At 40.7% G+C, this 13,966-nt stretch overlaps 1 protein-coding gene across 9 annotated transcripts in view; it reads right to left on the minus strand.

The window, feature by feature from the left end:
- The window catches only part of SLC8A1 (solute carrier family 8 member A1), a 298,466-nt gene that overhangs the window by 49,120 nt on the left and 235,380 nt on the right, over positions 1-13,966 (minus strand). For 3 of the 9 annotated variants that reach the window (XM_037066477.1, XM_037066478.1, XM_037066476.1), the window contains exons 3-5: positions 12,255-12,361; positions 9,016-9,036; positions 8,565-8,582 (exon numbers count right to left, since the gene is read on the minus strand). In XM_037066477.1, the coding sequence (XP_036922372.1) occupies positions 8,565-8,582; positions 9,016-9,036; positions 12,255-12,361 (146 nt within the window). Of the gene's footprint in view, positions 1-4,393; positions 4,463-8,446; positions 8,462-8,564; positions 8,583-9,015; positions 9,037-11,626; positions 11,731-12,254; positions 12,362-13,966 lie in introns of all 9 variants that reach the window. The other 6 variants (XM_037066483.1, XM_037066480.1, XM_037066484.1 and 3 more) reach the window with 4 other exon arrangements.

The raw sequence follows: 13,966 nt of genomic DNA on the forward strand, positions 1-13,966 counted from the left end.
ATGTTAATCTTAAAGTAAACAGGGAGGGTGAAGGTGAGGCCTTTGGGGAGTTAAAACGACTCACCACGTATGCATGATTATTTCCAGAACTACCATGTAGCTTACACTCCAGGAGGTTGAGGGGTGCTGAGAAAATGTTAATGGACTTGAGAGTCCATTAATGAGGGGAAGCTCACAGTTGGTTTCTCTGTGTGTGAAGGTCATTAGAATAAATCCCAGACTGAAAAGGCCATGCACATGTGAAGGACAAACACTATTCCTGTAACCACTCAGCCCTTTATCCTTTGCGCCCGGGATGCTACAGCAAGATGAGCCACTTCCCGTAAGAGTCAAGTTGAGTACACCTCATCTCCAAGGAGGGGGTATCAGCAGTATCAGCAGTACAGAATGGCCTCAGCCCTGATGCCCTTGCTTTTAGAACTGTCCAGGCAAACTGCCTGCAGTAAGAGTCTACTGATGGAGGAGACCGCAGAAAGGGAGGGAATTCTGGTCCAGGTTCCTTTCTTTTGCATTTAGGCATTAGCTTCTGCCGGAGTCCACATCTCCCATTGCCTCCAAAGACACATAGCTTTCCTCTACTGAGGGGCCTGCTCTGGTGGCTCCATTTGATGCTCTAGCAAGTGTTGCAACAACTGGTTCCTAGGCCAGTCGTTCCCTGCTGGGCAATGGAGGGACAGAGCAGATGGGCCACAGGCACGGCTAGCATTTTCCACATGCCATGTGTCAAAACCAGCAGAAGTCCAAAGCAGAATGTGGCATATCAGTGAATTCTTTAGTATGCACTCACTCAACAGTGTATTCCTAAAAGGGTATTTCAGAATCTGCTTTCCTATCCCCAGTGATTACAGGGTCCTTGAGGATATGTGATAGAAACTAAAAAGAAGTGATTTTGGACTGACCAGAAACTGCTGAATGTTAGCAGATGCAAAGGAGAGGTGCAGGGGGATGGAATTTAACTGTAAAGTGGTAATCTTTTTAAACATAGGTTTGGAAAGTTATGACCCAAGGGAAGGCAAAAGGTTCTGCTTGGTATCCCTAAGATTTGTCTTTGAACTTATGTGTGTGTAGTTAAGGGCGTGGGCTGACATATGTGCTGTCCAATTTACCCAGTGCGCAAATCAGTGATGTTTTGATTACAATTGCCATCCACTCCTTGAACCCAGGATAAAGTTATTGGTACTTTTCATAACAGCAGTTATATTAAGGTCCTTGTTCAAAGCCTTGGCTGAACATGGATGCCTTGGAGACTTACATCAAGTTAGAATTATTTTGTTCAGAAGAAGAACTACGATAACTCAGATGTTTATTTGGATTGCAAAGCCACCGGGGAAGAATATTTATTATGCCCCCTACCTTTTCTGTAGTTTACTTATAAATACTAAGTTGCTTTTAGTCGAGTGCAAGGCAATTTTGGTAGAAAAAATTGAGAAATTACAAAAGAAAGGTGATGTGGAGGCATGGTTTAAGGTCACATTTCACAAAATGAAATGATTTGGAACATACATGGACGTGGTAGGTAATGAACTTGAATCACACAGTGAGTGAAAACGGTTACTCCCTTTTTAATCATCCCTCAGTCCTTCTGGTCAAGAGGAAGTGCTTAGTCTGGTGCCGTGGGGCCTGCGCCTAGTTCCTGACATTTGGGTCTCCGCCATTTAAGAAAAGGGAAACAGTTCTCAGGCAAAGAGCATTTGACTGTACAGACAGCATTTGTCATCTTTATATACAAATATCCAGCTTGTGGTTAGAATTTCATGACTTTTTAAAATTTTAAACTTTTAAAAACCTTATTTGCTACTGCTGATGAATGATGCTAGCTTTCCATTGGTGTTAGTGACAAAATTTTCTTTTCAGAAGTAATCCAGTAAAGAACAAGTATGCAGCAATTTTTAAAAATTACATTAAGTAAATTAAATAACAGCAGAGTTGTACAGCAAAGGCAAATATTATAAAAGAGGTATGAGAATGATGAAAATTTAGGAAATAGTCTCAACAGATTTCATACTAACCTAAAGGAAAGCCAAGCATGTTGTTTCCATTACTTCCTACTCTTGCTCCAAATTTGACTTGAATTTAATGCCAAATTTTTAGTATTGTCTACCCACCTGAAAAAGCTTCCCTATTTCCATCCAGCTAAATGCAATTTCTTTTTCAAAACCCTACCTCTTCTTGCATAAGATATCCTAGTTGGATATTTATCCTAGTTGGAATTTTTAATTTATCCTAGTTGACCTATTTAGGAGCAACTGCTCTAACTTTATAGTAAGTCCTTCTAAAAATATTTAAATCATCGTTATATACAAATATCCAGCCTGTAAACTTACCAAGGCAGAACAATATGTCTTATTGCTCTTCAAACTGTCCTTATGACCCCCAGAACCTATTACAATGGATAAAATATAGTAGGTGCTCAATAAATATTTGTTGTGTGACTCTCCAACTCACTGTTAGTAAAGCCTCTTGTTTGTTCTTTGTATATGAAGATGATTTGTTCATGTAACACACATCATTGTGCTCCTACAATACATCAGCACACGGAAGGCCCCTGTTCTCCCTTTTCCGGAGGCTCATGGTCTAATAGAAAGCAAGGTGTATAGATGGCACAGCTTCTAGGGCAGCCAGGTAAGGGCTGAGGACAAGGGCGCAGGAGCAGCTAACTCTGCAGGGAGAATCAGGGCAAGGAGGGGCAATCCAGGCAGACAGAAGTCAAAGCACAAAGGAGTAGTGTCCTGGGTCACAGCTAATTCCACTCCATAAATGTCATGAACATTTAAGAGATCATTCTACTTACATGGAGCTGAAAAAAGGCAGCTGGACAAATTCTGTTAGTGCTTTGTAATGATACTGAGACACTAGCATTTATGGTGCAGATGTTGGACACTGCGAAGGAGAGAGCTGAGTCCATTTTTTCCAGTGTCCTCGTTTAGATGCCTTTTAATGAAAAGGGAACTAGTTTAACAGCATTTTTTGATCATCCATTTCGCTTGTTTCCTTTCCACTTTGAGGGTTGGACCAAATGCAGTCCATTTACTCCAGTCGAGTCGGTTTCACTGTCTTACCTCTGCAGAGTGATGACATCCGGTGGCTTTAGCTTTGCTCCTCAGAGAAAACCAATTTTCTCCATGTGTCTCTCTCTATACATACACACTTTTCAAACTCACCCTGTTTTATTGACAAGTTGATAATAAACCATAAAGATCATGTGCGTCATTAACAGCCACTCTTAAAATCAGTATAGATGGGACATAAAACAGTCCTGTGATAACATCACCAGTATGGGAACCTCCCTGCTCCGGAGTAATGGATTTTGCAGATGAATAACAAAGGCTGGCAGGTGCCGGGGATCTGGACAAAGCGGGGCTATGCCAAAGCTGCTGTTGATGCTTCTGGCTCAGGCTGCATTTTGAAGCAGTGGCGCTGTGAGCCATGAAGGGGTCAGAGTGATCCCTAGTAGAAAACAACAGACTCCATGGGAGGTCTGTGCCTGAGGAGCCACTATGGATATTCTTTAATGCATTTACAGTATTCAGTCCTAACAAACGAGGTCAAATTTGGAAAGGATTACCAAGCTGAGGGTGGGACGATTTGCTCCAGGTCATTGTAATCCTTGACTCTGATCTGTGCTGAATGTCTGAGAGCAGAGACCTCTGGTTAGTTTTCAGCCCTAGGCTGGCCTCTTTGATAAGAGTTTAAGGAGACTGGTAATTTCATTTCCAGGAAGAATATTCTGGAACAACTCTGTAGTCAGGGCTGGGTGTCATGATTATCGAGTCAGGGCGTGGGAGGTGGGGACGAAGAAGGGTCTATTGGGGCAGGTAGCAGTGTTTTACTGCCACGGCTGACAAGGGGCCACAGAGGAGCGACTATTCACGTCCTCATCCAGAGACACAGGGCAGCAGATGGTTCCTGGGCTCTGAACCAAAGGAGGTCTGGGATGGTTGTAGAATCCTCTAGTCTCCCTGTCAACCTTCTCCTCTGGAGAAACCCCACAGATGTCCTATCATCTGTGCACACATGGCTAACATTGTGTTGGCTGGAGGCAGGAAAGGCAGGCTCTGGGTAGCAGTACCCCCTGCTTTCAAAGAGACTTCACCATACTTGGAATGAAAGACCCATGCTGCAGCAGTAAGCTTTGCAGGAAATATGGTCCCCGAGGGTCCATGCTGCTCCCTCCACCATGCCTGCCTCCCGGCCTGTGCTGACGGGGCTGTGTGTTGTTGCTGATCTGCCATAACCCCCAGCTACAGAGAAGCCACTGCATTGTTTAGCAATGTTTTAGAAGGACAAGGGCTAAGCGGTATCTCTTTGCTGTCTACAGACCCAAAGAACACTTGAAGACAGTTAACTTCAAATTAATTAAATTGGCTTTCCAGGACCACAATGAAATGAGTACCTGCAATGGTGATTACAGTAGAGGGAATCGGATGTTCTCTAGCATGAACTTTCCTGAAGACAGGTTGGCCTAGCGAAGGGACAGGCAGAAAATGAGCAGGATAGATCGCACTGGTTTGCTAGCAGAGCTTTGTGGAATTAGTAAGCTAAATATCACACTGGGATGCACACATTGCAAGCAGTGTTAGGGGGTTGAGTGGTCATAGGTCACGCCTTTGTACATTACAAAAGTGAGAAGTGAATGGGGCAAGTTCTCTACAAGCCAAACCAGATTATATGAATAAACCACACACACCAGAGTAGGGGTATAGCCAGATTGCCACCACTTCCTGAAATGGAATATTCATGCCCTTTAAGTTGCTGCTTCCAGAGGCATCATGAAACAATGGAAAGCACTGGGTGTGATGAAAGGTAGCCTGGCTTTCCTATTGGTGCCAGCAACACCGCCTAGAGCAGGCCATTACCTGAGTTTATTCACAATGTGGAATGGGGCCAGTAGTACCTGCTATATCTACATAACAGGCTTGAGGGTCAAGTACATGACATTTGAGAACATGCTTATACATTTCCTGGGCATTCTGAGTGGGAAAATGCAGTGTTCACTGGCATGCTTTGCAAGGGTGCACCACGGTCACAGCAACTGTCTGGATTACCTAGGCCTAGGGTTTTCATCAAATTCTTGGTTCAGCTGACTTCCACATCCACCTGCTGTTGGCTTCTACTAAGAGCTACCCAGACCTGATCTGGGAATCAGGAGATTGGGGACTCGGTGCCAAACCTGTCATAATGCTTGCTGTCCAAACTTGGCCAAGACAATTCTCTTCTCTGAGACCAAGTTCTCAACTGTAAAATGAAGCCGAACTGGAAGGGGATTTGTTCCTCTAACCTATGTACTGGAGTGACTGAAGTGTTTCTATTTAACTGTAAGAATTTTCATAGTTTGCTTTCCTTCCATGTGCCTTGTTTAGTCTATTACATGATGAGCATAATGTGATTGGACGAGTAATTTTTAAAAGTGGTATATTGGCCCTGGCCAGGTAGCTCGGTTAGAGTGTCAGTGTGGTATGCCAAGGTTATGAGTTCAGTTCCCAGTCAGGGTGCATACAAGAATCAACCAATGAATGCATAAATAAGTAGAAAAAGAAATAGATATTTCTCTCTCTCAAATCAGTAAGTAAGTTAAAGAAAATTAAAGAGGTATATTGACTGTTACATACTTTTACACAATTAGGGAACTCTACAGCTGCCTATTTGGGGAATCAAACGTGCCTCTCTCCTCTCCTAACTGAGCCGGGATACTTAATTGTATTAAAAACATCTGACTTAGTGTGCCATAGTTTCCCCATTTGGGGGTCCCCTGGTTTCTCATTTGACTGGCATTCACATGGATGGTATTCATGAGTAGCTGGCTTTGAGTGGAAAAGGAGTAACGATGCAGGATGGAATGAAGCAGTTCAGAGAAAGGAAATAAAAGTGCTTGGATTGGGACAGTCATCACACGGCCTTGGACTTAAAGTCAGAAGGCCAGGCTCTGAGCCATGAATGGGTGATGTGGGAAGATTCATCAATATCTTTGCACATTCATTTCTTCCCCTTTAAGCAAGGACAGTAACATCTTATTCCATAAGGTTGAGAATTAAATGATACAATAAATAAGAAATGCATTATAAACTCTGATGAGCTATAGTGTATAGGGGGTTATCCTGTGGGATGTCTGGAGGGTCAAAGGGGAATGAGGTCATAGGTCCAAACAAGAGTCTTTCAATGAGAGAAGCTCTAGGAACAACAGGTAAAGATTTACAAATTCCAAAAGTACCTCTAGAACTTAATGGCCAGTGCTAATGAGATCTCTGAAATATAGGTACTGGGCTGGGGACCAAACAGTTTTTTCAATCTCCATATACCCTGCTTCAATTGTAGATTTTTCACAGTCAGCTGCACAAGACCACATAAAAGCTATTGGAAAAATCCAAAGGCTAGATTAATTCCTCTCCACTACCCCTACGCCTCAAAGCCTTGACTTCAAAGCCTCAAACTGACTTCAGAGAAAAGCCCTTTGGGACTTACAGCTGCTTTGACTGTGTGGACCTAAGTTTCAGAATTTCCCTTGGTAGCGTCCAGAGAGAGCAGATCCCGGGCATCCGGACTTCTCCAGGAGAAGAAAGGCCACACAAAGTGAGAGGCCAATGTAGAGATTCCCAGAGAGTTCTGGAACTTTCTCTTGTTCTAACAGTATCGATTTCAAGTCTTGGGAGGAGATAATGTCAACACAAAAAACTACTTTTCAGATCAAAGTTGCAGACATAAGAAAGAACTTGATGGAGTGCATGAAATGCACCTTCAGAAGCGACTCTGCCCTCTTGGATGCAAGCTGCCCTGTCCAGGGCGGCGGACGCTGGGCATCCCTGGACAGCTATCCTAGAAATTTATAGGAACAGGTTCTGGGAAAAGAACACTGGGATGCAATTACCTAGAAACTAAAAGAGATGAGGTTTCAAGTGATATGGAAGGACAGCCCTAAAAGCAAAATCCTGACATATTCGATGATAAAGAAAATAGGAAGACATCCAAACACCTCAATGCATTTTAACAAGGCATTCTACAGCTGGGGATATTTACTTAAGCTCTCATTACCAGGCTGTTCAGGGCTGAAGGTGCTGCCAGATACTACATTTTACTTGTACAGTGGTAGACTTTTTAAAAAGAAAAGACTTCAAGGAAGCCATGAAGCTCAACTTGCCAAAATTCTACCTTCCTCAAATTCCACAAGGACAACAACCTTATTGGGTGACAGAATCAGAATATTTCCAAGACTTCAATGAGTTAAAGTGACGGATGAGAGAGAAAAGATTAAAAAAAATTAGAAATAAATGGAAATCCCTGCATTTGGATTTAAAAACAGGGCAAAACTGGGGAGACTTGGCCTGGGAGACAGAGCTTCATATGACTCTGATTTAAGAAATCCTCTACCAGAACCTGTCCTGTTCAACCTTTCTATCCTTTGCAATTTCTGTGTCTCTGAGAGTCTACGAGTCACTTTGTCATTAAATGTTTTGTCTGGAGTGGACAGTAAAAGCCTGTGTAAAATTTCTCACTTTCAGAAAACTCCACTTTGGACAGAATCAGGTTGGAACTACTTGGTTATGCGTTTATATTAACAGTGGGCTAAGCTCCCCCCAACTCCCATCACAGCATTCTCAAAATTAGAATCGTTGGAAATATCTCCTTTCTAACTTTTGTGTTCAGCTCTCTGACTTCAGAAAAAAAGAACTAGGATACTGATACCTGCACAGTATATTGGACGTGCGATATCTACCTCCCGCTCGAAATCTGCGGAGACGATTTCAAAAGGGTGAGAAAATATCGAGAGAGAAGGTTGTAAGGAAACACCTTCCTTCTGTTCACAAGAAAATAGCTTTAGAACTGTGCTCAATGATGCCATCAACACAGGCTGAGCACCGCTCTGAATTTAAGGGCTTAAACTTTCTGATGGGCGTTTTGAGTTTTCATAGAGCATTTCGTAGTACCCTTCAAGGGGCAGAAATACTACTCATTAATCTATAAGTGTTAATAATGCTAAAACATAAGTCCCCCAAAAGGGGTTTGTTCATGTTGGTGAGGTGGGACAATGGGGAAGGACTTCTCTGTCTCCTCCCAACAGGGTGTATTATGCACTATCAGTATCCCGAGTGTGGGCCTCGGGGGGAGCCTTGGATGTCACCTCCTGTGTTTTTTTTTTTTTTTGAGGCCAGCATTTGTCTTATTTCATTCTGGTACTTTCTGCAACATTTAGCCGGGTACATTGTACATCACCAGGGCTATGTGAACATTCGTAAAGTGACCAGTGTCAAAATGTGAACAAGCACAGGGTCTCCATATAAATTTGTGTATTATGAAACACAACACACACATACATTGTCAATGCGCAAAATGTTAAATTTGTGAAATTATCAAGAACACGCCATGGGCTACATCTAAATGTTAATACAGGTTACATAAGATTGGGTTTTAAGGGTAGTTGAAGAAAATAAAGGACATTAAAAATATTGCTTACCATACAGGCATTTTCCTTCATTAAAATAAAAATGATTTTGTAAAAATTCATACACTATATGGTGAGAACAGACAGTAAAAAGTAAAATTTGATGTCGTTAGACTTTAAAAATTCATACCTGTTATTGTGAAGCCACCTAAAAAAGAAAAAAAAAGAAGTGTTACAATTTATTTTACTCGCACTCTAAATAACAAACACCAGTGACATCAGACTATCTGACAACCCATGTGAAGGGTAAAAACTTGCCATATTATATTTATAATTAAGAAAATTTAAAAACATGGGTTCATGACATATCATTATTTTTTTTAAAAAAAATTATGGGATTTAGTGCACAAATTTAATTCTGTGCATACCTAAGAAATCACTCATTTTTTAAAAAAGGTTATACTAAACTAAAACTGGAATATAAACTATCTGACCTTAACAAAAATGAGGCCAATGGCCCTATATAATAATCTTGCTAGTAAATCAATAGAAATAAAAGTCAGAAAGCTATTGTACCACTTGACAGAAATGGAAATTAACCTAGAAAAATGGAAAGGAAATGCAAGAAATGAAATGCTTACCAAGCTCATTCAATAACAGGGCTGTGAAGGAAACAGACAAAGACAAACACAGAATAAGAGACCAGATGAATAATGAAAGTAAGAGGAATATCAGCAGAAAGAAATCCAGGCAGATCTGTGTACAGTGGTAGGGAGCCACTGATAAAATATTGGTACAGCCCAGAGAATTGGGGCATTGAGAATATTTCCAAATAAATCCCAACACTAATTTCTGCAAATGTGCTATATATATATATATATATATATATATATATATATACACACACACACACATACATACACATATATATGTACATATATATATTTCTGTATATTATTTCTTGACATTTAATGAAAATTACTATATATGTTTACATAGTGTGTGTATATATATATATATATAAAACATACCTAGTTTACAAAGTATAGTAGAAACATCTTATAGAGTTAATCCTAAACTGTATTTGAGTGGGTGTTTTCATGAGATATTGCCTGGGAGTTAGTTAATTCAACATAAATGGAAGTCTTAAATCATCCAGGATCTCAGGTTTATCTTTCATTCAATAAAAACAGAGAAAACTTCTTGTGATATTTTATTTTGGCCACCCTTCCTGGAAGGACACTTTGGATAAGTAAAGTTCTCTTTCTGTAGGTTCTACTGGCATTGTATTTTGGCCCTTGAGGGATGCTTTTTTGTTTTTAGTCCTCAAAACTCAAGTCCCAGGAATTAGTGTTTGTTTGTCTATCATCTATGACTTCTGCACAGTATAACTGGACAACCAGAATGCTTCTGTGGACACAAAGTTCCATGGAAACTGACAAGGCATGGTGGTGGTGGTGGGGGGGGAACATAATTTCTCTTTCAGGTCTTGTGCTTTGATCTCAGACTATTCTGCATGCAGCACTTTATTTTGGTGAAAGCTACCTGACTGAATGTATCAAATAAAGGACTTCATGAGTTGTAGATAGGAATGTTACAATTACTTTCTCAGGCCCAATTTTTGCTCTAATAATGGTGGCATTAGAGGACACTTTCTGAAACAGGTCAGTAATTTACTTATAGTGATAAGAATCCACTTGGCTGGTGCAAAACTGGATAGTACTATCAAGGAATTTTAATTCCCTGTTACATGAGGGCATATTCTATTAAAATGACAATGGAAAGGTCTGTATCCAAGGCGCTCTCCTTCTAGATAAAAGACAATGCTCTGGAGGAATTCATTTAGAAGTTAAGTGCTTTTTCTTGTATGTAAATGAGGCACTGTTGATCCCATCTTTGTAAGAACCCAGCACAATTTTCTCAAGTTCCTTTTCCTTCTGCCCTCGGTCTATGGAGCATATGAAATGGGCCAAATTAGAATGGGTCCTCAGCGTTCCTCTCTCCATCATTCCAAAGGTGCCTGTTACCATTTTGAGGGTGATCAAGTCAGGAACATAATTTCTTTTTTTCTGGTGGACTCTGAGGCCATTGAGTTCTTATAAATATGGGATTAGTTCAATTCCCCCAAATGCTTGGTCTATATAGAAATTAGTCCTATATATTTGATTTTTTTATGTGTAAAAGTTTAAATTTCTTGCAAAGTGGTCCATCTAATCATCAGTTATTTCTATGCAATTAATAAGAGCCATTAACATGTAGTATCCTCATTTTGTGCAAATAATTAAATGAGTAGGATTTCTTTTAAAAGGGCCACTATACAGGATAATCATAGGAAGTCATAATTACTCAGAATAAAAAATTTTCTTTAAAGCTGATAGAAAATTCTTATCCTTCAAATATTGGCCATATACACTAGATATGGTTAAAGAGAACAAAAAATTGTTTTCTTTATCCAAATAATGGTACAACTATAAGAACAAATCAACCAAAAAAGCCTAGTTATGAGGATACAGCTTCTTTTTTTCCTTTTCATTATACATATTAGGAATTTGTGAATTCTATAAGGAAAGAAAGATTTTGTGCATAAGACTAGTTAGGCCTTAAGCAAGGACTAAATTCTAACTGACAGACCATAGCCTTCCTAAGAAAATGGACTGTGATTTCATACTTATGGTCCCTTTTAAATGTCATATTTACTTATATAACCAACGTTGTGTCCAAATGAACACTAGACTATTGATACCAGTATTCCTCAAGGATCTTTGTTCTTATTAAATATTATTTTGAAACCTGGGTCCTCTGAAAACATCCAAGTATTTAATTCTTTTGCAATGTCCTACAAGTTGTCTTTGAACTCATCTGCCACTGCTAACAGGAATGAAATGGTCTTATCACTGACATTCTGGGGGAGATTTAATAGTTGGAACCAAAGTTGAGAATGATCCCTGAACTAGTGAGAAACTAAATGCATAAATCATTCTTTTATATAGTCATTTCTGAGTTCCAGAAATCTCTTCCAGCATTTACTAAATCTGGTTTCAATCAAGGTTAGTTGGCATTTCCTGGAGAAAATGGGCAGAGCTTGGTGCACTGGTGAGTCGGGGAAGGGCTGTGAAACTGCTAAAGCTTCAGGGGAAATGAAGGATAGTACTGGGAAGCGGAGGAAGAGGAGAGAGTTAAGTGTGAGAGTAGGGAGACACGGAGAGAGAAGAGTACAATTTCTCGCTGGTATGTCTTTGTATACTCTCACACCTTTCATTCCTCTTCTTATCCATTTTGGTTCCTCAAGCACAAGGGAGAAACTGCACTCTTTCTCATATTCCTCACGGTCAAATATTCTAATGGTAATGATCTTCCTGTGGGAACACAAGACAAAGGCAAAACAAATGGTTGGAGTCACACACTCATGCTGGGTGTTCACCAAGCCGGATGTTACTGTGATGTTATGGAGGGAGCGCGGGCAACACATGGACCTCCCGAAGTATGTAAAAGGGCATGTTGGGTGCTCTCAGCTGGCCCCCCAATAAGTCTGCTTTGCTAATCACCACATTCACCAATTCTTCCTGCTCCAATGAGCAGTCAGAAGGTACCCCGAATTAGGAAGAGAAATCAGAAAGGTGGCTTCATTTTGACATAACAAGCATCTGCCTCAACTTTCCCAGAAATGGAGGCTTGATGGACTGCACTGGAGACGGATAGCTCAGACCCATCGTGCGCAGAGTGGCCAAAACTGGACTACAGGCCGGGCCCGGGTGAGCTCTATGCCCTGTTACATAGGCGGAGGGGCATGTGTGCTGAAGTCACATTTGAAGAGCGCAGGCGTCCAGGGTGCCACAGGCCAGCAAGGAGCTGTTGGGCGCGCCCGGAGCAGCTGCCCCACCTTTCTTCTCACTCATCTCCACCAGGCGGGGCTCTCCAATCTCAAGGAAGAAGGTCTTGTTTTTCTCATACTCCTCATCATCAATTACCTTGACTGATATTGTTTTGCTGAAACAGAGAAGAATAGAAATTGACGAACAAGGGGAAGAGGCAAGAGAAGAGAAGGAACATGAAGAGGAAAGCAAGGTTAATGAGCTGCACTTCCATACAAAGAGCAACTGAGAAACTTCTGTACTGTGAGTTGTTCCTCCAAGAATGAGTATGGAATAGGTTTGAAAGACGGGAGAGGTCACCCAAAGCACAGCGCCCCTGCCCAGGGCCACAGACTGATTTCAGGCAGAACACAGTACTCACAGGTTTATCATCATCACAAAATGGAAGAGCAGAAGGACACAGACCACAGTAATAAGGAAAAAAAAGATTTATTCAGTAAATGCTGTAACTGTAGGATTGTGTGGGCTGTGCCCTGGAAATCACTCCTTTAAAACAAATCAATAAATCACATTAAAATATTAACAGAGGTAGTCTCAAGTGTTAGGCTTATGGATTATTTTTGTCTTCACTGTGTGTATTATATTCCCAAATGTAATAATTTTAACCTAAGATTGTATTGAAATAATAAATGTATGAAAGCACCACAAAAGAAGATACAAAGTCCTTTATGTTACCCCACCCAATGTGCTAGAATTAAACTCTTATTCAGGTTAGACTTCCCACCTAGATCACAAGAGGAAGTCGTTCACACTTTGTCTGTCTTTCTAAAGATGGAAGGACGCCTCCCAATAGCTGTCTCGGAAAGTGAGGAGTTATGATGTCGCAGTTATTTTCATCCCTCCCAAAGTCGAATTTCAACTTTGACAAAATATGTGTTACCCTTCTTTCAAACTCTATTGATACACGAAGGCCTTTTGTTAAGAATTCTTTCTGTAACCCATTCTTTAGCACTTCCTGCCTTACCCACCTTAGTAGGTGGGTCTTCTGGTTGTGAGTGACTGACAGGCAGGTGGGACAAATGCAAATATTATGTAAATCTCAACTTCCCATATGCCTTGATGGCTCTGAAAATAAATCCAATGTTCTTTTCTAATTAATAACGGCTTAATCTCTTCAGGTATTGCAGTTTACTCGGAGCTCCTAAACACTTGTTTCTTGGAAAATATATATATTTTTAGTAACATTGGCCTAAAACATTTCTGACTAAAGTTTCTGAAATAATGAGTTTATATAGGCATGCAGTTTTAATGGTATAGATATTATTTAGTTTTGGTGGGATTTTCTAGGCTTTCTGGAAAGAGACTGACATATATATATGTGTGTGTGTGTATACACACACGTATTTTAACTTTGTGAATTCAAATATGTAATCAAGTTTCATATAGACCTATGCATGCCAAAGAGCATCCTGGTATGAAGGAAGCTGTAGGGCTATAGGTAGGAGTTGCTTTTAATTTTCGGAGGTTCTCAGTCCCTGATGCGAGATTTTTTTTAGTCCTGCTTTCCTGGTCAGCATTGCAGGGGTGGGATCAAGTGGCTGGTCCTGGTCCTCTGGAACCTATAACCCACCCTCTGCTTCCCAGGGGAGGAGCATCCCTGCACGATGCTCGCATCTCAGTTTGTCTCTATTATGAAGCTGGAGCTCGTGACAATGCTTTCCTTTCTCAGTTCTGTCCTCAAAGACGGAAACACCAAAGGATACCATACTAGACGAGCAGC

This window comes from Sturnira hondurensis, unplaced genomic scaffold (assembly GCF_014824575.4).
Source record: "Sturnira hondurensis isolate 20B ecotype Veracruz unplaced genomic scaffold, ASM1482457v3 Scaffold0016663, whole genome shotgun sequence".
Lineage (NCBI taxonomy): Eukaryota > Metazoa > Chordata > Mammalia > Chiroptera > Phyllostomidae > Sturnira > Sturnira hondurensis.